The sequence below is a fragment of the Pungitius pungitius genome, chromosome 3 (assembly GCF_949316345.1).
Source record: "Pungitius pungitius chromosome 3, fPunPun2.1, whole genome shotgun sequence".
Classification (NCBI taxonomy): Eukaryota; Metazoa; Chordata; class Actinopteri; order Perciformes; family Gasterosteidae; genus Pungitius; species Pungitius pungitius.
The window spans coordinates 30271722-30294527 of NC_084902.1; the positions used below are offsets into that span (position 1 = coordinate 30271722).

At 44.2% G+C, this 22806-nt stretch overlaps 5 protein-coding genes and 1 long non-coding RNA gene across 13 annotated transcripts; 2 read left to right on the forward strand and 4 right to left on the reverse strand.

Annotated features, from left to right (window-relative positions):
• Window positions 1-362: 362 nt before the first annotated feature.
• LOC119212876 (CD59 molecule (CD59 blood group)) lies at window positions 363-5908 on the reverse strand. The gene is made up of 5 exons (XM_037463724.2): window positions 5769-5908; window positions 5589-5672; window positions 1558-1659; window positions 1251-1324; window positions 363-896 (listed from the first exon to the last, which is right to left on the reverse strand). The coding sequence occupies exons 2-5, from the start codon at window positions 5641-5643 to the stop codon at window positions 774-776; spliced, it is 354 nt and encodes a 117-aa protein (XP_037319621.1). The 5' UTR covers window positions 5644-5672; window positions 5769-5908; the 3' UTR covers window positions 363-773.
• dytn (dystrotelin) lies at window positions 4770-12668 on the forward strand. Its single transcript, XM_062561471.1, has 16 exons — window positions 4770-5045; window positions 8116-8152; window positions 8267-8296; window positions 8406-8480; window positions 8565-8769; window positions 8850-8935; window positions 9013-9092; window positions 9162-9233; window positions 9303-9466; window positions 9540-9639; window positions 9910-10043; window positions 10108-10255; window positions 10361-10413; window positions 11002-11143; window positions 11805-12228; window positions 12378-12668. Exons 3-16 carry the CDS (start codon window positions 8278-8280, stop codon window positions 12470-12472), a joined length of 1797 nt encoding a protein of 598 aa, XP_062417455.1. The 5' UTR covers window positions 4770-5045; window positions 8116-8152; window positions 8267-8277; the 3' UTR covers window positions 12473-12668.
• On the reverse strand, window positions 9701-12418 carry LOC119223476 (uncharacterized). 2 transcript variants are annotated; one of them, XR_005120926.2, is made up of 5 exons: window positions 12019-12418; window positions 11376-11474; window positions 11234-11285; window positions 10972-11075; window positions 9701-10396 (listed from the first exon to the last, which is right to left on the reverse strand). It is a non-coding gene; the product is annotated as an uncharacterized LOC119223476 (long non-coding RNA). The 2 variants fall into 2 exon arrangements; XR_005120925.2 differs by having other exon boundaries at window positions 11376-11451; window positions 12019-12414.
• Window positions 12669-12753: 85 nt separating the features above from the next.
• On the reverse strand, window positions 12754-16867 carry zdbf2 (zinc finger, DBF-type containing 2). Of its 7 annotated transcripts, none has more exons than XM_037466025.2 (10): window positions 16796-16867; window positions 16168-16217; window positions 16058-16092; window positions 15961-15988; window positions 15529-15625; window positions 15279-15436; window positions 14348-14954; window positions 13934-14268; window positions 13696-13837; window positions 12754-13623 (listed from the first exon to the last, which is right to left on the reverse strand). In XM_037466025.2, exons 3-10 carry the CDS (start codon window positions 16074-16076, stop codon window positions 12892-12894), a joined length of 2118 nt encoding a protein of 705 aa, XP_037321922.2. In that variant the 5' UTR covers window positions 16077-16092; window positions 16168-16217; window positions 16796-16867; the 3' UTR covers window positions 12754-12891. The 7 variants fall into 7 exon arrangements, with proteins under 7 accessions (XP_037321922.2, XP_062417454.1, XP_037321885.2 ...); XM_062561470.1 differs by having other exon boundaries at window positions 16776-16833; XM_037465988.2 differs by having other exon boundaries at window positions 15961-16092.
• A 184-nt stretch (window positions 16868-17051) lies between these two features.
• On the reverse strand, window positions 17052-19136 carry eef1b2 (eukaryotic translation elongation factor 1 beta 2). The gene is made up of 7 exons (XM_037466038.2): window positions 18978-19136; window positions 18156-18278; window positions 17960-18074; window positions 17808-17874; window positions 17498-17623; window positions 17249-17316; window positions 17052-17174 (listed from the first exon to the last, which is right to left on the reverse strand). The coding sequence occupies exons 1-7, from the start codon at window positions 19055-19057 to the stop codon at window positions 17088-17090; spliced, it is 666 nt and encodes a 221-aa protein (XP_037321935.2). The 5' UTR covers window positions 19058-19136; the 3' UTR covers window positions 17052-17087.
• Window positions 19137-19588: 452 nt separating this feature from the next.
• arl11 (ADP-ribosylation factor-like 11) lies at window positions 19589-22652 on the forward strand. The gene is made up of 5 exons (XM_037467536.2): window positions 19589-19800; window positions 19877-19942; window positions 21985-22100; window positions 22171-22348; window positions 22419-22652. The coding sequence occupies exons 1-5, from the start codon at window positions 19612-19614 to the stop codon at window positions 22545-22547; spliced, it is 678 nt and encodes a 225-aa protein (XP_037323433.1). The 5' UTR covers window positions 19589-19611; the 3' UTR covers window positions 22548-22652.
• Window positions 22653-22806: the final 154 nt, after the last annotated feature.

Consider the following 22806-nt stretch of genomic DNA (forward strand, 5'->3'; position numbering starts at 1 on the left):
AATCAACCGACTTCCTGTATTTTACGGTTTAGACATCACACACAGAACAGCTGAGTGGTTAAGACTTAAATTATACCCTTTAAAATAATGATCCTAAATACATACACCGCGCTGTAAAAGCTTACAAAACTAACTTGTTACACAATAAAAATATACCACAATACTACTTTTTAGAAAGAGGATGGTTCAAATATATTCAATCATTAACTAAAGCAGTATAATCAGAAACCTTTTTATTTATTAAATGTTCACCTGCAGCGTGATTCCACCTGTCGACCTGCTGTGTGGCTCCCCTTGTGTATACTTGTAATACTTGTATAGTTATGAGTCTGAAAACCCACTTCCAATAATGAGTCCAAACATTTCCAGTTTGTCACCATTTATTGATTTAATTCACTGTCAGAAGTTATAGATCTTCAGATCGTTTTCATCTCATGTCAAAGAATTTTTCAGTTGCATTTTATTTTGAAGGCTGTCTTTAGAGCTTCAGCCTCCTATAAAATCAGCTGATACAAATGGTATCTCATGGTTAGATTACTGTTAATCTATTAATAATCAATTAATAAACCAGGAGATGAAACTCAGTCAAAATATTTCTACATATATATTGATCCGTGATAAGTAGTCATTATAAATGTGTAAATCAGATGGCTGAATGTATGGATTGGATGGTTGAATGTGTTGATTAGATGAATGAACGTATTGATCAGACACTGTTAAAGAAGCTGTTACATGTTTCAGCCACTGGGGGCGCGGCTGAGCTGCAGCACTCTTCAGTGAATGCACCACCACATGACTGCCGCTGAGGCCAGCAGACCAACCACAGAGCTCGCTGTAGTGGAAGGGGCGGAGTTACACAGGTCTGAGTTGCAGCACTTAAAGGTGAAACTGGAAACCTGGAAATGATCAATAGAGTCATCAGATGCAACACGAGCGCCATCGGTCTCCAGGTACACCTGTGGTCTCCAGGTACACCTGTGGTCTCCAGGTACACCTGTGGTCTCCTCACGCTAATAAACAAGCTAAAGTCTACAGGAACTTTATCTTCATGAAGAAATCTCTTTGCTCTCAGTTGTGGTTGGAAAGAATATAATATAATAGAGTAAATATAGAATAGATTAGAGCAGAGTATAATAGAATAGTCATTAAATAGAGGCGTTCAATCAAGTAGAATATAAAGAATGGAGAGGAGTAGGGTAGAATAGAGCAGAATAAAGAGAAGAAGAATATTGGAGTAGAGTGGTTGTTACCTGGGGGAACATCTGGCCCAAGCGGCTGTACTCACAGTCTGAATACTTCAGACACTGACGGTATGTCATTCCACCTGCAGGACACCAGGGGAACAATAGAAACAATAGAATCAGTTCAGACAATAGAAGAAATGGAATCTGAAGACTCAAAATACTATATAGATACAATAGAAACACAAGACTCACTCTATGTACAATAGGCTGCATTGACTGTACAAACTAAAATAAATAGATGCAACGGATACATTATAATCAATAGAATAAACAGACACAATCTACAGGTGTACAGAGACAGGTGCACAGGTACCTCTCTCGCTGAGGGTGAGACAGGCGTCGTCATAGCTACACTCTCTCTCTTTGGAGCAGCTGGCTGTGTAATCCTTACAGCTGTAACAGCGGATAGCTGATCCTGAAGAAGAGAAGAGAGCTGATGATGTTTATTGATCCATGTTTAGGGTTCTGTGTTCATTGGTCCATCTTCATATAATCACTTTGCACCAATTCACAAATATGTGTAACATATATGTCAATGAATGGCTTCTGATTCTGATCTGATCAAGACGGCACCAAAGTGGACCGAGCCGGTTAGCAGTCCGAGGTCATGAAGCACCATGTGCTGCTCCACCTCGACCCCCCCGTAGTCCCTCCTGCCCTGTGGCTCACTGAACAAGGTCACGTGGATATTATCACGGTCAGCATGTTCAGTCATTTTGTGTTGAATTTAGTTTGTATTGATTTTTGCCGATAATGTGACTGTTGTTAACCGTTTGTGCTTCCAGCTAACTTAAGCTAACGTTACTCTCTGGAGTGACTACTTTAATATATATATATATATATATATATATATATATATATTTCATTTTCATTGTCAACTGATTTTATTTTTCAGCAAATGAATCAACAAGCAAAAGTTAAGTTGGCCAACGTGAGCTTTGTCGTATTCATTTAACGTTAGCTAACGTTGATGCTACTTTAGCTTCGGCTACAGCATTTGCTAACGTTATGTTAATTTAATTTAGTTAATTCAATGGTCCCACGTAAGATATGATTCTTTATTCATGTTGTGAATTCTAAGGAGGCTTATGTGAGAGTTCTGGACTCTGTTACAGGGGGGGCAAATGTTATTTCATATAAATTAAGTATTTCTTGTAATTTTATTTTACAAGGGTTCAGTACTAAGTACAAACAACACCTGATATGCCTTCTCTTTTCTTACATTTTAGGCCAGAAAGAGGGACAAAGGACAACCGGGGGACAGTGGTGTCAACAAGGACAGGGAAGCTGGTCCAGAAGAAGGAAGCAACTGTCCACCCCCATGTGGCCACGCTACAAAAAACCTCCTGGACTTTGAGTGGGACTTTATGTGGTCGTCTGCATATTTCCACATTGGAAGAAAGAACACCAAGATACAGTATATTATTGAAAGACTATCTCTTGTTTACTGTTTGTAAAACATTTTATTGTTCATGGGCATCACGGTAGGAACAGTAAAATAATTGTATAATGCTGTTTCTAAACAGTAAAACTGTTTTACTTTTAAGTATTATGCTGCTGTTGTAATTCTACAGTATACCTACTGTAAATTACATCAGAGTACAGGTGATGTGGCTGCTGGTGGAGTTCTGTAAATTAACGGGGAAATTCATCACAGTGCAATTTCTTTGCAGGATCCTTCAAGATTTCATAATGATTTGTTAAGAGTCCGAATTAGCACAGATAATAAGATGGATGTGACCTGGGATGGTGATCGAACGTTGAAAGCAACATTTCCAATTTTGCATGAGAGGGTTTTAAGAAGATAGCATGATATGCAAAATTGCTAATGTTATAGGACTTTTTAATGCCAAAGAACTATTACGGGTTCAAGAGGGGACACGTGAATCCGAAGTGCTTATATTTTAATCTTAGAAGTGGGACCACTTTTGATAATATAATCAGCCATATTATGGAGTACATCTAAAAATGATGCTCTGTAGTTTTACCTAGGCTTAACCGAAGTATTATATGAGGTATATCATCCTTATTGGCACACACTTATTGCAGTCCCGGTTTTCTTATTTATATAATAGACATATATATTGGTGTTGATATGTTTGTGTTATGAAATGGTGTGACAGCAGTTCTGCGAGGAGATGTGAGGCCCAGGTGCAGGTGCACCCGTTTTTGTCTTTTCTGGGGACTTTCTGGACTGTGTCACATTCAGGGCCGGCGCTAGCCATTTGGGTGCCCTAAGCGCAAATGCTTGGTGGTGCCCCCCCCAACCAACGAACCAACCAACCACCACCACCACCATTCAGAATGTCTTAGTTAGGTTCTCTTTATTCCCCAAATAACTTCTAAACATAAATAATTTACATAAACAAACATGAAAAGAAATAAATTATATAAAAGATTAAATTATAAATTATAAATTATAAATACCAAATACCACCACAATTACTAAAAACACAGATTTGGAAGTGAACATTGTAAATGCAGAAAGTATTCAAGTATATAACCGTGTAAGTAATAATGTGCACATTTCTTCAGTAAATAATATCAGAGGTGCAAATAATAATAATAAAGTGCAAACTGCACAGTAGAATTTACTTTACTATCTCTATAAAAGAGACCATTCTGCTATCCGATAGAACAATATTACAAACATTTTCACTACCATCAGTTGTCAAAGGCCCTACAGAGGCACACGCCTGCATTTCCTAGCTGCAAAATCAGCTATCAGGTCATATGACAGTTTCTGAGCCACGTCCCCATTGATGCTGATGACAGCCAGACCACTTAAACGTTCCTGCCCCATTAAGGAGCGCAGGTACGTTTTGATTAGTTTGAGCTTTGAAAAGCTTCGCTCAGCAACTGTGACAGGGAGAGTCAGTGCAATACGAAGAGCAATCCATAGATTGGGATATACCTCTTGAAGCCGATTGTTATGCAAAAACGTAAACGATAACATGAAAAACAAATGATAACACAAACGGTAACGGTAACAGAAACTTCGGGCGGCCCGCGGACGAGTACCGAATACGACCCACGGCGGTCCGTGCGGACATTATGAGCGCGAGTACATGTGGGCAGCCGGCCGCCCGGTGACCGCTAGCGAGACAAAGTTTGGGGACCCCTGATTTAAAACATTGTCTTAGCTGAGAGCGACGCGCGAGCATCATCCCGCTGTCTCTTCTTTTTTCTTCTTTTTTCCGCCCCTGACTCTTGATGCCTTTTCGAAGCCGTTTCAAAGCAGTCTGCCACATTTGAGATTTGAGGCATAATCGAACAAACCACTGGGAGGTGGGGGGGGGGGGGCGCACAGGAGGTTCCCTTTTTCTAGACTAATTTGTTCTAGGCCTATTACTTTTGTATTGATTTTGCATATTAACATGCTTTAGAAATATTGTATTTGTTATTTATACTAGTAGCCTACTGTGATGATTTTTCACGTCCCAGATTTTTTGGTGCCCCCCCAGGCACTTGGTGCCCTACGCGCAGCGCGTGATGTGCGTGTGCGGAGCGCCGGCACTGGTCACATTGTAAAAGGGACAGTTCGACGGGAGAAGAGGGCTTTTTGGTGTGTGGTTGGTTCTTGCTTTTTGCTGGACGGTGATGGAGAAGCTGTAGATTAAGATCTCCGGAAGTTTTTCTGAAGTTCTCAACACTTTAATCTGTTTTTGTTCGACATTTTATTATCCTTTTTTCTTTGTAACTTGTTATAATCTGAGTTTTGAAGGGTTTCTTCATTGAGACCACCGCCCCCCCTCAGAGGGGCCGAGCAGCGGACTGCGGTGACGCGCAGGGTCACGTGAGGTAAATCCACTACGGACACGCGCACCCGCTCACACCTCATAGCACACGGGGAGGGACAGAGGCGTCTGCAGGAGGTCCAGGTCTAAAGTTATCTATCGGTATTTCCGAGATACGATCCCATAAATAAATACGGTGCTATTAGTCGTGATTAGTGACCATTGAAAGTTCTCTAAATTGACCATAGAGGTTGAGAACATTAACCCGTAGGCTGACTCTGAAGCCGGGTTTTCTAAGCGCGCGCCCCCCCCCCCAGCGCGGGATCCTGAGTTTCATTCCCGTCTCAGGGTTTCCACTCGGAGATCTCGCGAGAAGTGTTTTTCCGCCTTACGAGAAGTTAAAGGGGAGACGCTGTAAAACCCCAAATAAACGGAATCGGGAAGAATAGGGTGAGATCGGTTACAGATTAAATGTAATTAGATATTTTAGAAATCACATTTTAGAAATTCTGTTTAATTTCTGCATCAGAATTCAGAGCCAGTTTAGAAAGAAATAATTTTACGATGATGTATTTTCCATGAAGAACAAACACCGAATCAAACGTACCCAGTCCAATCAGAGCGGAGCAGATCACCAGACAGATCCCCAGGGAGCGCTTCATTTTAACCTCAGCACAGCTCACACATTCGTCTGAATAAGAGTCCACATCAGCACGTTCATTCACGAGACAAAAACATCCAGAGACAGGTCTAAATAATGTGTACTATGTGTGCTGTGTGTACTCACCCAGCAGCAGCAGTAACTGAAATGCTGATGTTCAGCAGTACTTTAGTTCTTGTTGATGTGAGAGAAGAAATTATAGTAATGACTCGAAATGTTACTGACAGCCGAGTGGAGCTGTGAGGCCACGCCCCCTGGGAGGAGCCTGTAGATACACTTATTTTCGTTTTCTTTTGTATTAATATACACGTACTGATACATATACAACTACTTAGACATTTACTCATACAGATATATAAATATACTTACAGCATCTCTTTGTCTATAATGTAATCTCTTCATATATTTATGAATGTATTCATTCATATTGTATTTTGTTTCTTTATTTCTGCGTTTCTCTGTTTGGATCCTCTTGTCTTTTCCTGTAATACACAGCGCGGTGCCATCAGTCTAATTTCATAAACTGTTAACACTGTGATTTCTGCTACCTTACTGAGAGGTGAGAACAAACCACTGACAAGTCGTATATATTTCACTTTGCACAGCGTAACCCTTTACATCAGCCTTTTATTTGCAGCCTTCACACATACACAACAACAGGGTGGAACATGGGGGCGGGTTAGGTCAGGGGTCAGGGGTCAGGGGTGCAGAGTTCACATGCAAAGATGCTTCGCTTCAACCGCGACTCTTTTGTTAGAGCTTTCAAGGTAGCAGTGATTGACAGGTGATGACGGGGGGCGTGTGCCAGGTTGGGTCAAAGCATCCTGGTATGTGGGAGTCTGGGTTTTTAGGATAATGAAATTGAATAGCGTACTGAATATAAAATTCAGTTTATACATTTACACTTATTTAATATTCATTAAAACCTTTTTTAAACTTTTTTGAATGCATGGCAATTTCAAATGTACCTACTCTTCATCTATCATCATCCTCAATAAGTCAGCGTGATCATGTTTTAGACCTCATATGTGCAGATGTAAAGACATTGATGAGCCTGCTGATCACCATCGTCTTCTTCACAACAACAATGGTGGTGATGAAGATGATGAAGATGAAGGTGGTGGTGGTGGTCGATGACAGGCTCTGTGTGGCCGTGTTTATCTCAGTGCAGATGTAGAAGAGCTGCAGTTCTTTGTCCTGGAACGACCCAGAAACAAAGAGCTCTTAGAGACCAACAAAGAGCTTCAGTGAGAGACAAAGAGCCGAGAGGTCAGCGAGCGCCACGAAGACGCCATCATCACCCCGCCCTCATGCAACATCAGCTCAACACACTAATGTCAGCATGGAGCCCAACATCAGCTGTCTGTGAACAAATGAGTCAAAGGTCCTCCACTCACTGTAATGCAATGGGGACATTTTCAATTTGATTATTTTAAATATTTTATGTTGGTGTCTCTTTTTTGACATATGAATATTTCAGGGTTGTTTAATTACATTTGGCAGGGTAGACGATGCTACTTCTCTTTTAAGAAACCAGCAGTGTTGGGAAAGTTCACTTTCTACATGAACTAGTTCAAAGTTCAGTTCACACATTTTAAAATCAACTAGTTCAGTTCAAACTTCAAAATATTTGAACTAAGTTCACAATTCAGTTCTTTTTTTCCCATACGATGCTGCAAGCTATTATTTTTAAAAATTATTGCCACAGCCCAGAACCACAGACAGCAATTATTTGATCAGTTTTAACACTGAAGCTATGCATCAGATTTCATCTTCACATCCAGTTTTGAATCCTTATCCAACCAGGGTTCACATTAGCATTGAGGGGACATTGTTGCTTTAATGTTGCTGTCCATTCACTCCACACTAGCAGCAGCTGCAGCGTTCACCCCTACAGTACATTCTCACACACATGCTGCTTCAATGGTCTTTTTTAAATAAGGAATAAAAACACGACAGTTATCGTTAAGGTGCAAATGTTTATAAAGAAAGGTCAGATTCCTCCCATCCTCACCGACCTTGTCAGTAACTTCATAAAACTCATTTAAATTATTATATGCTGTCTCTTTGTTACACGCAGCTGTCGCCTCCATCCATTTCTTTTTTTTGATGACGCATGCGCGGTGCGACACTGTGTTGCCAGATCGGGCCTTTTTTTCCGCTACTTATTAAGACGCGTTTACGGTGTGTTTTCTATAGAAATCTGGCAACCTATTTGAACGATGTTAACCTGAAAGAACGTTCACAGACACCAGAATGAAGGAGTTCACAGTGACGTTCATACAGTACGTTCAGTTCACGTTATGAACGAGTTCATGAACTATCGTTCAATGAACGCGTTCAGGCACAACACTGCAAACCAGCCAGTGGGTGATGACATCACTGCCAACTGGTGATTGGCCCACAGACAGCAGGTGATGATAAATGAAACCCTCATTGATAATTTAAAAGCTTCTCTTTGTGTCTTTAACAGGAAGAGAAGTTTGTTGGTAGACGCTGAGCGACTGAAGGTGAGTGAAAGCACTGAATGTTTGTTTCTATCATCGAGTACTGTCTAATTAATGGTTTATTTCCTAATATTTCATGATGCTATTGATTGTCCTGATGCTACTTTGTGTTTTCAGGTGACATCATCATGGATCTGCACATCATTGGTAAACTTTTCTCTGCTGTCGTTTTAGGATTTTTGTCTCATCTGCTGAGAAATTGAACAAAATCCATTGATTGCTAAATGGTTATTGATGTTTGATCTGTTTCCTTCAGAAGGACTGAATGAAATCCGTCCCTCCGTCTACCGAGTTGCGATGAAGCTTCTGTCTCTGCAGAGACTGCGTCACAGTGAGTGCACACTAAATACTAATACTTGATCTAATATGTATTAGTACACGTACATGTACTATGTTCATGTGTGTTGGGTTCCAGTGGACCAGGTGTTTTTTCGACACATCACGGCAGCCCTCCCCTCTGTGGGAAGAGTTGACCTTCAGCAGGAAAATGGCCTAAACAGACAGGAAGTGACCCAGATTCTGAAAAGGATGTTCCACGGCATGTCACAGGAAGTAACTAGTCATGTGACTGAGGAAGCTCCAGAGGAGATCTGCAGTCTGATGTTCAGGCTCAACGATCGGTCTGACTGTATATTATTATTTTTAACTATTACTATTATTCTTTATATCTGCATTTAATTAAATACTGTATCTCTTCCAGGAGTCAGTCTGGTTGCATCTCAACGGTTTCTCTTCAGACTTTTCTCATCGCTCTGTCAGCTGAACGTTTACTGGTTAAATACAGAGGTGAGAACCTGTCAGTCTGATATTATGTGTAGCTTAGAACAACGTGTCCTTCAAAATAAAAGCCTTATGTTCTCCAGCCCTCGTGAGGGTCTCAGGGAACGGTTCAGGATCAGTCAGCAGGTCTGGGCTCAGATCTTTGCTGCAGGACCTCAACCAGGTAATAACTGCACACAATAGATTTCCCAGCATGACCCTCTCTACTCCCTCGAACTCATGATGTGTTCAGGTTCCTGGGGCGGTGCAGGAGGAAGGAGTGTTCACAGACGTGGAGGCGGCAGTGACATCGTGTTTTCATAAGGTGACACACTAAACGGCTGTGGTCGATTGGTGGTCGTCGTGGTGACACATTACCTGTTTGTGACCACAGGTGTCGACCCCGACGGCAAATGAAGAACATGTGGTGTCATGGCTTCAGAGTGAGCCCCCCCTGTTGCTATGGTTACCCACCCTGTATCGCCTGTCAGTCAGTCAAAACGTTAGTCATGCTGTCCGCTGCCACACCTGTAAGACCCGCCCCTTTAGCGGGCTCAGGTGAGCCTGCACCATCCAACCAGAATACTTCATTCACAATTAAAACATCCCAACAAATGTGATGTGCGTTCAGGTATCGCTGTATGAAGTGTGTGAACGTCCACCTGTGTCAAAGCTGCTTCTGGACAGGGAGACACAAAACTCACCATCCAGTGCTTGAGTTCTGCACTCAGGTAACAAGACACAACCCATTCACACAGGTAATAAGAAACACCACCAGGTGACACAAGTACATCAAATTGCATTTTGTTTATTTTGTATAATCACAAATGACAAATTTGCCTCAGAGGGCTTTAGTCTGTAAACATTCAACATCCTCTGACCCTCTAAAGGAAGCATAGAGGGGGAATACAATCGTTCGTTTATACACGCACGCACGCACGCACGCACGCACGCACACACACACACGTGAAGTTCTGCTTTTGATCTTCTGTCCTCTTTAGCCTACCTGGAGAGAGTCTCTGTCCTCGTTAGTGAGCAGCGCTCGTCATGCCTTGTCACCACGGCGATACACTCAAGGACAGGCCCTCAGTGGGAGGGGCCTGATAAGGGTGGAGCCAGGGGAGGCTCTGGATAGGTGGGATAGGTGTGAATTCAAGTCGTCGCTGTTCAGACCCGTTTAATGACTTTCTGTTTCTCAGAGCTCGGCCCGCCTCTCGTGCCTCAACAAGACTGACTCCCTCAGCTGTCAGTCACACTTGCTCCTTTGACCAAGATGGAGCTATTGATCAACCTCCTTCATGTTCATCTAAAGCTCTGCAGACCCACAGCGACACGCCCCCGCAGCAGGTGACCTCTGATGACCTCACTGTGGGAATTCATCTATTTAACAAAAGCTAGAGCAAAGCTTGGTACCACAGATAACTATTGTGTGTTGTTGTTGTTGATCATCAGCTGAAGGCATCAGTTCTGCTGAAGGAGGTCAGGAACCTGCAGAGAGACAAATGGTGAGAAACCAGAATGAACACACCTCCTTCTGCATCCTCTTCTCCTCCCAAATCACAAACTATGGATTTGCCTCAGAGGGCTTTACAGTGAGCACATGTGACTTCCTGTCCCGAAAAAAAACCTTCAACAGGAAGGAACGTCCCGGATCTCCCCCGTGATGAAAGACGCTTCATGTGTAGAGAATGAACAACGTAAAAGATGATTTAAAGACTGAGTAGTAAGCCACTAACGCTGGTTTATGATGACGTGATACAATAGAAATAGGAAAACTGAAATGAAGCTTTTCCTATTTCTTTTTGAAAGAATACAGAAATGAAAAAATGTATTTTTTGTAATATTAGTTATAGTTGTAATTGTGGTATTAGCAGTAGAAGAAGAAAAAAACTAAAAATTAGTAGTAGTACTAATACTATTAGTCATAGTAGTATGTTTACTAACATCAGTAGTAGTATTAATAGTATTGATAGTAAAATAAAAAAGATTTTAATTATTATATATTCAATTCTAAGAGCTAGAAGCTGAACATTAATATTTGAATGGTTTGGAGGAACTCTTACTCTTCATCCTTCTTCTTCATCTGTCTTCAGGCTGATGGAGCAACAGTTGCAGGTCTTAAGGCTCAACGTCCAATCAGAGCACGGCATCCTGGAGGACAGGTGCTCTGGGATGGAGGTTACAATGGAGACGCTGAAAGAACACAACCTTCGTCTGCAGCACTCGCTCATGCAGGTAAACACAAAGGTGCACACACACACACACAAGCCAAATACAGTAGATAGAAACACACCATTATGTGTGTGTATCTATATCTGTATTTACATGATGCATTGTGGGCGCCTGGCCTCACGAGGGTGAACAGCACGGATCCAAACTGGAAAAGAGAAGTCAAAACCAGGAGTTGAACATAACTTAGTTCATATGTTATAAACTGAGAGAGAGAGAGAGAAGGCAGGTCTCTTACCCTGAGGCCAGTTTGCAAGACCGTCCTCTGCTTGATGTTTAAAAAGGCTCCTGATTGATTGATTGATTCATGCCACCTGTGAGGGACAACCAGAGACACCTGGTTTGGGAACAGGTAGATACACACACAGGTAAACATCAAGCTGCTTGTTCCTCACTGAGAGCAAAACACTGGACTAGATCTCCACTCTTTGCTGTCCTGCTGCTAGATGGTGGAAGGAGCTCTGTGATGACATCAGGACCACAGAGAGCCTTCACATCTTCACACTAAACACTAACACACTGTAGACCTTAAACTGGACTCATAATGGATCTGATCTATAACAAGTTGTACAGTTTATTATCGGCTTATTGGAGGAAATTGAACTTTCTTGATCTTCTAAGTTTCTGCCTGACGTGTGATGTGAGACAGATGTTGGTCTTTCTTCAGGCTCTGAAGAAGATGGACGTTCAACAAGATGCAAACGATGAGCATCAAAACGTGGACACAGAGGACACAAAGGACAGAGAGGTAATGGACACGGAGGACACAAAGGACAGAGAACAAATTTGGGACAGGAAGGACACAGATGACATAAAGGACACTATTGGACACTGTTGGAGCGAGGAAGAACTGCAGCCTCCCACAATGCACCAGTACACACCTGTGTCCCAGGACATCTATTATGAAGAGGATCCTGCAGGTGACTGGCTGTTCTGTCCAACAGGACAACAGGGGGGGGCACAGGAAGAGGTCCCTTGTCTGTCTGAAGGAGAGGGTTGTGGGAAGTGTAGTCCAGAGGAGCTACTGCAGGAGACTGCAGAGAGACTGAAGACTGTGATGGAGACGGACAGGTTGAGATACAGACACACAGGTGAGTCTTTGGCTCATGGCAGGTTCTATTATTATACATTCTTAAACAAAAGGACACTCACTCAACGGAATAGTCTGATGAACTTTGATTCAACAATTATTATTAATTAATTATTAATATTAATCTTAAAAAAGATTTCCTGTCTCCAGGTGAGAGGAAGGGGGCGGAGCTTCTTGTTGCTGCAGACCAGGTGTGTGACTCGATACGCCGCCTGGTGGACGCTGTGAGAGCTGACGCATACTGATGACTAACATTGAACTTTTATTCCACATAAACTTATTGATCTATAAATAAACAAAGTGTAAATGTATAAAAAAACGCTTTATCTGATGACATGTTTAGAAATACAGGATCATTATAATAAAAATAAAGTCATCATCCTTTTCTATTTCAGTGCATTTTTAAATTATCATATATATTATATATGTTACAATTTTTAAAAAGCTCAAATATCAGCTTTTTTCTTATTTCATGAAATAAAAAGTATATATTTAAATCAGAATGTATTTATTAATTCTACACACAAACACAAAATGACATTTTTATATAGATGAGATGATTTCATTCTTTGCATCAGGATGGATCGTAGCACCTGCGGCCTGAAGAGGTAACAAACCACCTGACAGCTGACATGTGACCATGTGACCGAGCCGTCCCTGCAGGTTAAACAAGGGGCTTCACTGCCGGGTCCTGCTCTCCTGGGCTGTGAGGGTGGGCTTTTTCGCTGGTTCTCCTCTTGATGGAGGAGGGGCGTGTCCTGTCCCTCCTCCCACCCCTGCTGTGAGGAAAAGGGGGCGGGGCTTGAGCTGTCCTCCCCCGCCTCCTGACTGTGTCCTTACTGAGCGAACCTTTGCCTTGGCTGAAGAGCTTGTTGAATGACCTCTGACCTTTAATTCTTAAGGAACCTATGCCCCCCCGCCCCAGCGGTCTTTTGGAGTTCAGGTCTGGACTAAGACTTGTGAAAAGCTGACGGGCACACGGCGGAGGGGGGGTGTAGGGAACAAAGCCTTTCGGGTGGTTTTTCAGGATGCGGTTGCTGGTGGGGTTGTACAACCTGACAGGAAGCTGTTTGTATTTGACCTTTAACCCCCGAGTGTCTAATGGACGCCTTTTCTTCCTACATCGTTTTAGGGCACAGCCTGTTGCAGGTGTGTAGGAGGGGGTGGAGCCTGAGGGGGAGCACAGCAGGTAGACCAGAGAGGTGCGAGGCTGCAGAGGTGTGACGATACCCAAGTACGATGGCGGCAGGCAGCGCCATGTCTGCCCCTCGGGAGTCCTCTCGACTGCTTCCTGATTGGCTGTAGGGACGCTGGGGGCCAGGGTCTCCGAAGTTGTTTGAGGGAGGGTTGGGACGACTAATCGTATCGTCTGTGTGCTGTGACTGACTTTGACAACCTGAAGGTAAAAATGCAGGTGATGAAGAATTTAACTTACAACTGATTGATGAACTGTTTGTGTCGCTCTCACCTGACACCTGGACGCTACTCTGAAGGCCCGCCCCTTTCTCCTCCTAACGTATGGTGAGGCATTGTCATTGCAGTCTAATAACGGCAGGATACTATTGGCTGGCTCTGGCTCCGCCTCCTTATTTTGGCTCCTCCTCCCGTACCTTTAAGCGTTGAAAAAGAAAAGGTGTGTATATACAAGAGTACAGTTATAAAACACAGGTGATGATGAATCCAAAATAGGTCAGTCTTTAATATACATGGCCAGGGACTCGGTGTCAAAGTAGCAGATGAATTTCCCCCGTCTGAACTGTCGGACCAGCTTGTCAACTTTTCCCTCGTCCTCCTGTTCAATCTGGGTCCAGGTTTTCCCCCTGAAGGATTCTGGGATATGTTCCGGAGCCGGTAAGACCTCCTCTATTGGTAAACTCCAGAAGCCCTGGTCCATTTGGGCCCTGCCGCTTGACCGCTGCTCACTGTGGAGGGCTGAATGTAGCTGGCAGGAGTAAACCGTGTCCTCCAAGGCCACCTGCGTGTCCATCAGACGGCTCAGGTCCCGCCCCCACGCGGGGCTGTCCTTGGGTTTTGGTCCTCTCTGTGAAAGCAGAAAACCATAAAATCTCTCACAATGGAGCCTCAACCACTCAAACCTCCTCTGGCTGGGACATGGCTACCTGCACAGGTGTGTCCCAGTCCTCACTTTGTGTTTCCATGGAGACGGGAAGGCTGAACTGGAAGCTGTGTGTCTTCTCCTGCTGGTAGGGAATAGAACCGACACCATGGCAACACGCCTGGATCACCTGACGTTCAACCAAAACCTCCTCCATGGTCTGATCCAGACACTCGCTGTGGCTTCTCTCCCTCTGCCAGGTGAAGGAGGACCGGGAACCAGGGTCTACACTAGGACCAGGTTCTGGACGCGGTGCTGAGGTGGTGGCGCTGGTTTTCCTCCTGTTTGTCTTCCTGTGGGCCTTCCTGTGAACAGGTGACGGGGTCTGTAATCGAGTCGACAGCATGTTCCAGGTGGTGAGGATGTCTCCGTCTTCCTGCTCTCTGATTGGTCCAGACAGCTCCGCCTGACTCCCAAACCCTGTAAATCCCTCTCCTAATTGGCTCTGTGTGCGGTTGTCTTCCTTCTGACTGACCGGTTGGTAGGCGGCGTTGTCAGAGCTGGGAAGAAGTTCACGGGTCTCCAGCGACTGCCTGTCATCGTCGTCACAGAAACGGATTTCATGAAGTTCTGAGGGGGGGCAGACTGGTGGGAGGTCAGCATGAGATGGCCTGTTGGAGAAACAAATCCGAACATAAAACAATTAAGATTTAAACGTGAGACAAAAATATCTGTTCTAGTCACCTCTAGTTTTGTAGCGGTGCGGGTGTGCTTGTTTTAGTTACCTGCGGTCGTTGTAGCGGTGCGGGTGTGCTTGTTTTAGTTACCTGGAGTCGTTGTAGCGGTGCGGGTGTGCTTGTTTTAGTTACCTGAGGTCGTTGTAGCGGTGCGGGTGTGCTTGTTTTAGTTACCTGGGGTCGTTGTAGCGGTGCGGGTGTGCTTGTTTTAGTTACCTGGGGTCGTTGTAGCGGTGCGGGTGTGCTTGTTTTAGTTACCTGGGGTCGTTGTAGCGGTGCGGGTGGTGCTGCAGCACATCCTGCAGGAAGCGCTCCAGCAGACTTAGTTTGGTTGTGCTGCTGATGGAAGAGGAGACGGTACTGGAGCCTCGGGACGATGCACGGACAGAATCCAGGTGTCTGAAACTGGACAGGTGCTGAGAGAAGAAGTTACGATGTTATTAATTATGATGGAACTGCTCTGGTCACATGACAGCAGGTGAACACATGACGTCTGTGTGAGGTGCACCTGGTTCAGGTTGTTGTAGAGGACTCTGCAGTATCCACAGTAACCCTGTCTGCTCGGCTCACACCTGGACGGACCTGGCTGACACTCCCCACTTATCCTGTCAGACAGGGACTAATGTAGTAACCATAGTAACGAGTGTGTGTCGCACACCTGTAAGATTCTCTAAACCCAAATGTAGTTGCACCTACTTTAATTCAAACATATTGTCTAGAGAGTTCACCTGTCTACACAGGCCCCATAACTCACCTGTTGAGAGATCGGCTGTCTATCTAACACAGGTTGGTCATCTGTTATGTTTATTAAAATCCACATTATAAATAGTTAAGTAGTAGTTAAAATGTTACATTCATCTTTGACACTCTTAACTGCAGGGCAAATAGAACATGCCAGTATTTTAGACCTAAGTACTGATTAATCAACAGGTAGACTCACCTGCCGGTGGACTCCTTCTTGTGGTCACCTGACGGGCGCACACAAACACAGTGTTGTGAAATAAACATTACACACATCACTGTGTTTAATTGTTTACCTTCACCACGTTCTGACATCCCGCGGACTGGTAATCTGGAACACATTCATATAAAATGACTTCAGCATAAATAATGTTAACAATATGTTAATGATATAAGAACCTCATACCTGGAGGCAGTGCATTCAGTGGGTCATCCAGCCAATAAGAGCGCTCCATGCTGTAACCAAGGGTAACCGAGTGAGAGTTCCAGCTGCAGAGTCCATGAGCCTGCTAAATATACCTAGGAATGTGTGTACATATACACACACTATGTATATTTATACACCACAGCCATATTGTCTTCGGTACCTGCTGGACCAAAACGTAATGCACATTTTGGAGCCGATTGAAATACTAGATTTACTGTGATGACTGAGTCATGACAGCAGCTAAATGTACCCATCCACCTATTTATATTCAGGTGTTCCGTTATTAAAGTCTCACACACGTGTGAGCACGTTCATAGCCGGATTAGGTTAAAGTGATAAAGAAGTCACACTGGACTTTCTCGTATTTATTGAACAGAACCAGGACAAACTCAAAATAATAAATTCCGCTGAGAAGCGAACCATGTTTCTCATTGGCTGCCTGAGAGGAGCTAGCTGCTGAAACCATGGTGACGTGTTCCGGTTAGCGGGCAGCTAGCTGTACGCACGCGTGTCCCAATGACTCATTGGGTGGTTCGATCAAATAATCAACTATTGATACTCGATCAAGTTCACCTGTAGCAGTTTACCGTAATGTAACGTAACTGACCATCCGAGGCGCGCTGCAGTTTCCGGTGAGTTTCTTCTTCTGCGTCATTAAAGGCAGATTCTGGCTGAACGTTGCTGCCGCCAAGCGGCCAAGAAAATTAGTGTATTTATCACGTGCATTGAACAATACAGAGTTTATTCATATTTGTAAACCGTAAATATTATGTACAGATGAGTTTTGATGGGTTAACAGGTATGTTCTTTAATATGACATAACTGACGCCATTTAGGCTTTTCCCAATTAAATAAAAGACAAGTCAGTTTTGCATTCAAGTGCTTTATTAACGCATTTTTCAGATCTTGTTGAAAGCGGCGACGTCCATTGACTGAACAAAGTCCTCAAATGCCAAGATGTGTTCCTCCAGGAGGTCTGTGCCCACCTGATACAGGAAAAACACAGGTAAACAAAACAGGAAGTGAATGCAGGGGCTGGGGCTCAGGGGAGTGGTCTTACCTTGTCATCTTCCACCACACATCCGATCTGCAGCTTCTTGATTCCGTAGCCAACAGGGACGAGTTTTGCTGCAGGACAAGAGTGATTTTAGTGAACGGTAATCATCAGCCATGATCAATAACATGCGCTTTGATTGCAGCATTTTCAGACCAGGTAGTGACATCACGCATTCAGTTGAAAGATGGTGAGTTTGATCATCATCAAGGGTGCTTCAAGCAATCAAAAACTTAAGTGACTTGGTATTCTTACACTGCCCCCAGATGAGCCCGTCCATCTGAACACTGCGGACACACTCCTCTAGCTTGGACATGTCCGTCTCGTCGTCCCACGGCTTCACGTCCAATAGGATTGAAGATTTGGCGATGAGAGTGGGCTCTGGAGGGGGGAGGTTGTCAGTTAGTCACGGAAACTAGTCTGAACCTGGCATCACAGGAGCCAGGAGACTCTCAGGTAAACAAGGTGTACATCAGGCTGTCAGCCGAAAGATGGTGATTGGTTGATCATCATAAAGAGTCCAGGCATAGCAGTAGAGAAGATCAATACTCTGTGGGTGACTTACTTTTTGACTTCCTTGCAGCGTATTCTGCTAGACGTTCCTCCTTCAGTCGGGTTGTTTCCGCATCCTCCTGAGACCAAACAGCAGGACCGTTTAAACTTTGACAAAAGCTCATCATCAGTTGATGGTCATCCGTGACATCACATTGAGCTCACCTCGTCGTCAGAGCCGAAAAGGTCAATGTCGTCGTCATCGTCGCCGCCACCAGAGGTGGTGTCGGCAACACCAGCTGGGCCGTACTGACCCAGAGGCTTTTTCACACCTGGGAGACTGCCAAGAGGAGGCGAAGTCACTGACGATGTCCGACCCACCTGTGCGGACACACACACCTGTCAAAGACGCCATGCTCACCTGCTCTTCTGGTTGTTGTAAGACTTGATGTGGTTGTACCAGCGCAGGGCGTGGCACAGGTCGGCCGTGGGCGGAGCCGAGATCGACTCGAAGACGGCCACATCAGCCTGAGAGGGTACATACCTGAGGACAAGGACAGGTACGGTTACATTATTGGTTGAGATTAATATACAAAAAGGAAGCTCAGAGTACAAACTAGTTCAGACAAAGGGGTCTTGCTGGTACCCTCACCATGGTTACCTGGATTCAAAGGTTAACCTGTGCAGCAATGTGACCTTACCTCTAAGTGAGGAGGTCACCATGCTAGTAACGGTTAGCATACTGGAAATAGTTGACGCGTTAGATGATTTCCAGTCATTTTATGAACGCACGTGTCAAACAGCTGCGTATAACATGTCTTTAGTGTGATCAATCATTACTAATGCCTAAGTTATCAAGTTGATCTAAATGATTAGTCGTTTCGTCGTTGAACCAACGTGCAGTAAAGATACTGCATGTTACACGTTTAGTTAGCTCTTTAGAGCCATGTGGCTCTATGCTAACAATGCAGCTAACTACTTCTTCACTATAAATGAAGTCGAACTGGACCGGCACCTTCCGGTCGTCCGTTCACTCTACTTCGGCCGTGCCGACGGACATTAAACGCATCCCTCTAGTGAGTTAAATTAGTTAGTTAATAACGGGCCGTCAGCAGCATGCTAATGCTAGCATTAGGTGCTAACCAGAGCCAAGATGGCGGCCGAGCTGCAGCTGCTCGGTGCTGCCTGCGGACGTTATTTTGTCTTTAGCCGAGGTTCTAGCAGAGTTCTACCGGGTACTGACCCCTCGATGTAGCTGCGCTCCGACAAGAAGTCGTTCAGCACTTTGATTCCGGAGGCGGATTTCAGATCACCGAAGCCCATGATGACAGGTCCGTGAGGAGGTACGAAGGAGTCGCCGGAGGAGCACGAGAAGGAGGGAGGAGGGGGGAAGAGGCTAACTTTATACCCGGGGATAGACTCCTCCTCACCGGCCTCAACTCCTCCTCCTCCTCCCCCTCAACGCTGTGTCTGAAGGAGGAGGAGAATGAGGAGGGGATAAAGAAATGCATCTTCTTAAGTTCTATTAGCATTGTTGTGTCTTTACTATTGAACAAGATTGTTTGTTTTTGTATTACTTGGGTTGTTACCCAAGTATTTTAATTGTGAACATTTTATGTCAATAGCTCTTTTGGAAATATATTTACTGAGAAAAATGGTGACGAAATACGTATTTTACCGGCTGTATGTGTGTGTGTGTGTGTGTGTCATAATACATACATACGTGTTTGGGTGTTTACGTGGTTGTATTAATAGTGTTTAAGGCCATTTTTGTTTGTATAGCACATTTCAACAAGGCAAAGTTCATTGAATTGTGACTGCAGTGTTATTTCTTCTCTTTTGTGTTGAAGACCCATCCAACCTGCCTGAGTACAGAAATGCGGTCAGACCCGTATTGCGGTCACGTGACCTGCTCTCATTGGCCGCTGCTCTCCAATTGGCTGACAGCTTCACTGAACATGAACACACCTGAAAGATTTGAGCTTCAGTCCGACTCTTTATGGTCGACATCAGCAGACGAAGAAAGAAGAGTGATGGGTCAGACTGACAGCTCTGTCTATCCTCAGGTGAACCCACCTGTCGCAATGATCGCATGTTAATGATCAGGAATGTGAACAATAACAGGCGTGTTTGTGATTTCAGGTGGTACTGATAGGTTTGGATTCGGCGGGGAAGTCAACTCTCTGGGCCAGACTGCTGACAGGACAGGTGAGTACAGGTTTGTCCAGCCAGTAAATGTTGTGGGTGATTAAGCTACGTTCAAACCAAACGCTCAAAATGCTATGCAGACTTTAAGGGACCATTGCTAGTCAATTTGTGTGAATTGTACTATACGCGATGAAGAGGGGGCGTGGCATATCACCCTGAAAACAGCTCAACTTTCCACCATTGCTTTTCCTTCTCATCAACCATAGAGGACAGAGCGACTTTGTACCGGTTGTTAATAACGTTGCACGGTGTACCGCTACTAGAAAGGTACCGCGGTGCCCTTACGTTGCAAACGGTACGGTTTTGAATATTTTTAGTACCGGTACTTTATTATAAAAGCAGCACCCTGAGTGCACTCAGTGCTGCACGCATTGACTGGGTGGGCGGGGCTACCAGCTCTCAACAGACAGCTGTCACTCACAGAGTCATCTCAGGGAGACATGTCCTCATGAGCAGGAGCTGTTGACCACCATCGGCTTGTTGAAACAAAAGATGCCAGACGTGAGATCTGGAAATACTTCAGGTACAAAGTATTTATTATTTTACGCATTTTTTTGGTCTCAAATAGAGGGAATGTCCGTGTAAAAGAGGACGTCTGCTTGGTCTCGTGTTGCACTTGATGTTTGACTGTTAGGAAAGTTTTTGTGAAGCCAACAAACAGCTACAGGCTGCATCTCTCACAGTTTCCCCGTGTGACACACACCCTTCTGCAGGTTTCACACACACACATCCAATGTCTCACGCTCATAAAACAATCCACGCTGCTTCATCTCCTGCCTCGCCGATGTTAAATGGTGGATCTGTGACGCTGATCGCTGCACGTAGCGTTCACCCCCCACAAAATGTCACTCAGTCGGCAGCTCTGTAGCATCACAATAACATTACAAAGAAGCAAATGCACTTAATAGTAGCATCAATGTCCAAGCGTGTTAAAACCAGCTGCTAACATCGCTAACGAGGTGTCTTGGTAGCGGCTAAACTTAGTGAAACCTTGAAATCCGCTTACTTTGTTTATGACAAGTCAATGTGACGCGAGTAGCGTCACAGATGCGCCATTTACTGTTCACTAATATTCATCATGTTGTAAAACTAAACGGTCACGGTTTGGGTTCTTGCCTTGTTTTATTTTGTAGTTTCATGTCTCTTGTGTTCCTGGGTAACTTCACTTCCTGCCTGGTCCTGTCTTCTTCATTGATTGTTTCCACCTGTGTCCAATCACCTGCACCCCCCTGTGTATTTAACCCTGTCAGTCGCTTGTCTGGTGTTGCGTCATTGTATCATGTTCCATGCTTCAGGTTGGTGCATGGCGGTTCTGTTTGGTAATATCAAAGACCACTTTTCGGTAGTCCTCCCTCCGACCCATACGTGACAGAAACTGCCGATTGTGAAGGTAAACCGCTTCTTCGTCAACAGGTGTTGATGTAGCATTGTAATGGGAAAATACATGTAACCCTTCACATGTTCAAAAGTGCTAGGATTGTGTGACTATGGCAAAGTATTGAGCTAAAGTGTGGCTGTAGAGTAACTTGTTGGTTTGTGGTTTGTGCTTTTTGGCCTCAGTTTTCCATGGATTATGGTTCAATCTGGACCTCTTTCCTGCCTCCTGCTACTGCTATCATCGCCATTATTATTTTAAATAATAATCGTATTACCATTACTGTCATCATAAACCAACATTAGCCTTTCCTAAAGTATTTGTGCTCTCTCTCCCTGTAAAGCTCTTTTAGGCAAATTTGTAGTTTGCGATTTTGGGCAAAACAAAATAAAATTAATTGATTTGAATTAAAATTGAATGTGTTTCTGTTGATGCCACCTGTAACTGGACTGAGGTAAAAGAACTGCTCTGTGTACTGAGCACGTAGCACTTTTTTCCCTTACAAGGAAATAAATGGAGAGAAACATATTTGATTCAGAGCCTATCTTCTTATTTTACGGTTGTCTGTGGAAATCTTCCACCACACTATCCAGGTGCAGATATCATCACGTCCAGGTGCAGATATCATCACGTCCAGGTGTGAATGAGATCGTCTGTTTCCTTTCAGGTTGTGGAAACGTCTCCAACCGTTGGATTCAACGTTGGATCTCTGGAGTTGGACAAGAAGACCTCTCTGACTGTTTGGGACGTTGGAGGACAGAAGAGCATGAGAGCCAACTGGAGGTAAACAAACAAACAAACAAATAAACAAACCAACCAAGCCACCCACCACCAACCCCCCCGCTGTCCTCAGATACTACCTGGACGACTGTAAGGCTCTGGTGTTTGTGGTGGACAGCAGTGATCCGGCCCGACTACCAGAGGCCCAGAAGGTCTTAAAGAGGGTCCTCAATGAGGGGAAGCTACAAGGAGTTCCTCTAATGGTTCTGGCCAACAAGAAGGACCTCGCAGATTCTATGACCATCCGAGAGGTAGGCGCACACAAAGAAGACAGAGTTCATCTCGGGACAAACCAGTTCATCTTTAAATGATTCCCCTCAGATCTCCAATCAGCTGGATCTCCAGAGTTATGACGACCGTCTTTGGGAGATTCAGGCCTGCAGCGCACTGAAGGGCCTCGGCCTCCTGCAGGCCTTCATGTCCATCAGCAAGCTCATCAAGAAGTCGTGAAGGGGGGATCAAAACTAACCATGTCATTCACAATAGTTACTGTATATATTTAATGGAACTTATAATGAAACGTGTGAAGATAAAATAATAAATATGAAGACTATTCATTTTGTATTGGTTTAATATAATAATCAAACTATTAAGGGACTCTCAGAGCACCAATAAACAAATATCAAGTATTGATAGAAGTATTTATTAGTAATCAGGGGCTTTCAAAGAAGTCTTGTGACATAAAAAGTATGGAAACGCCATAACGGCT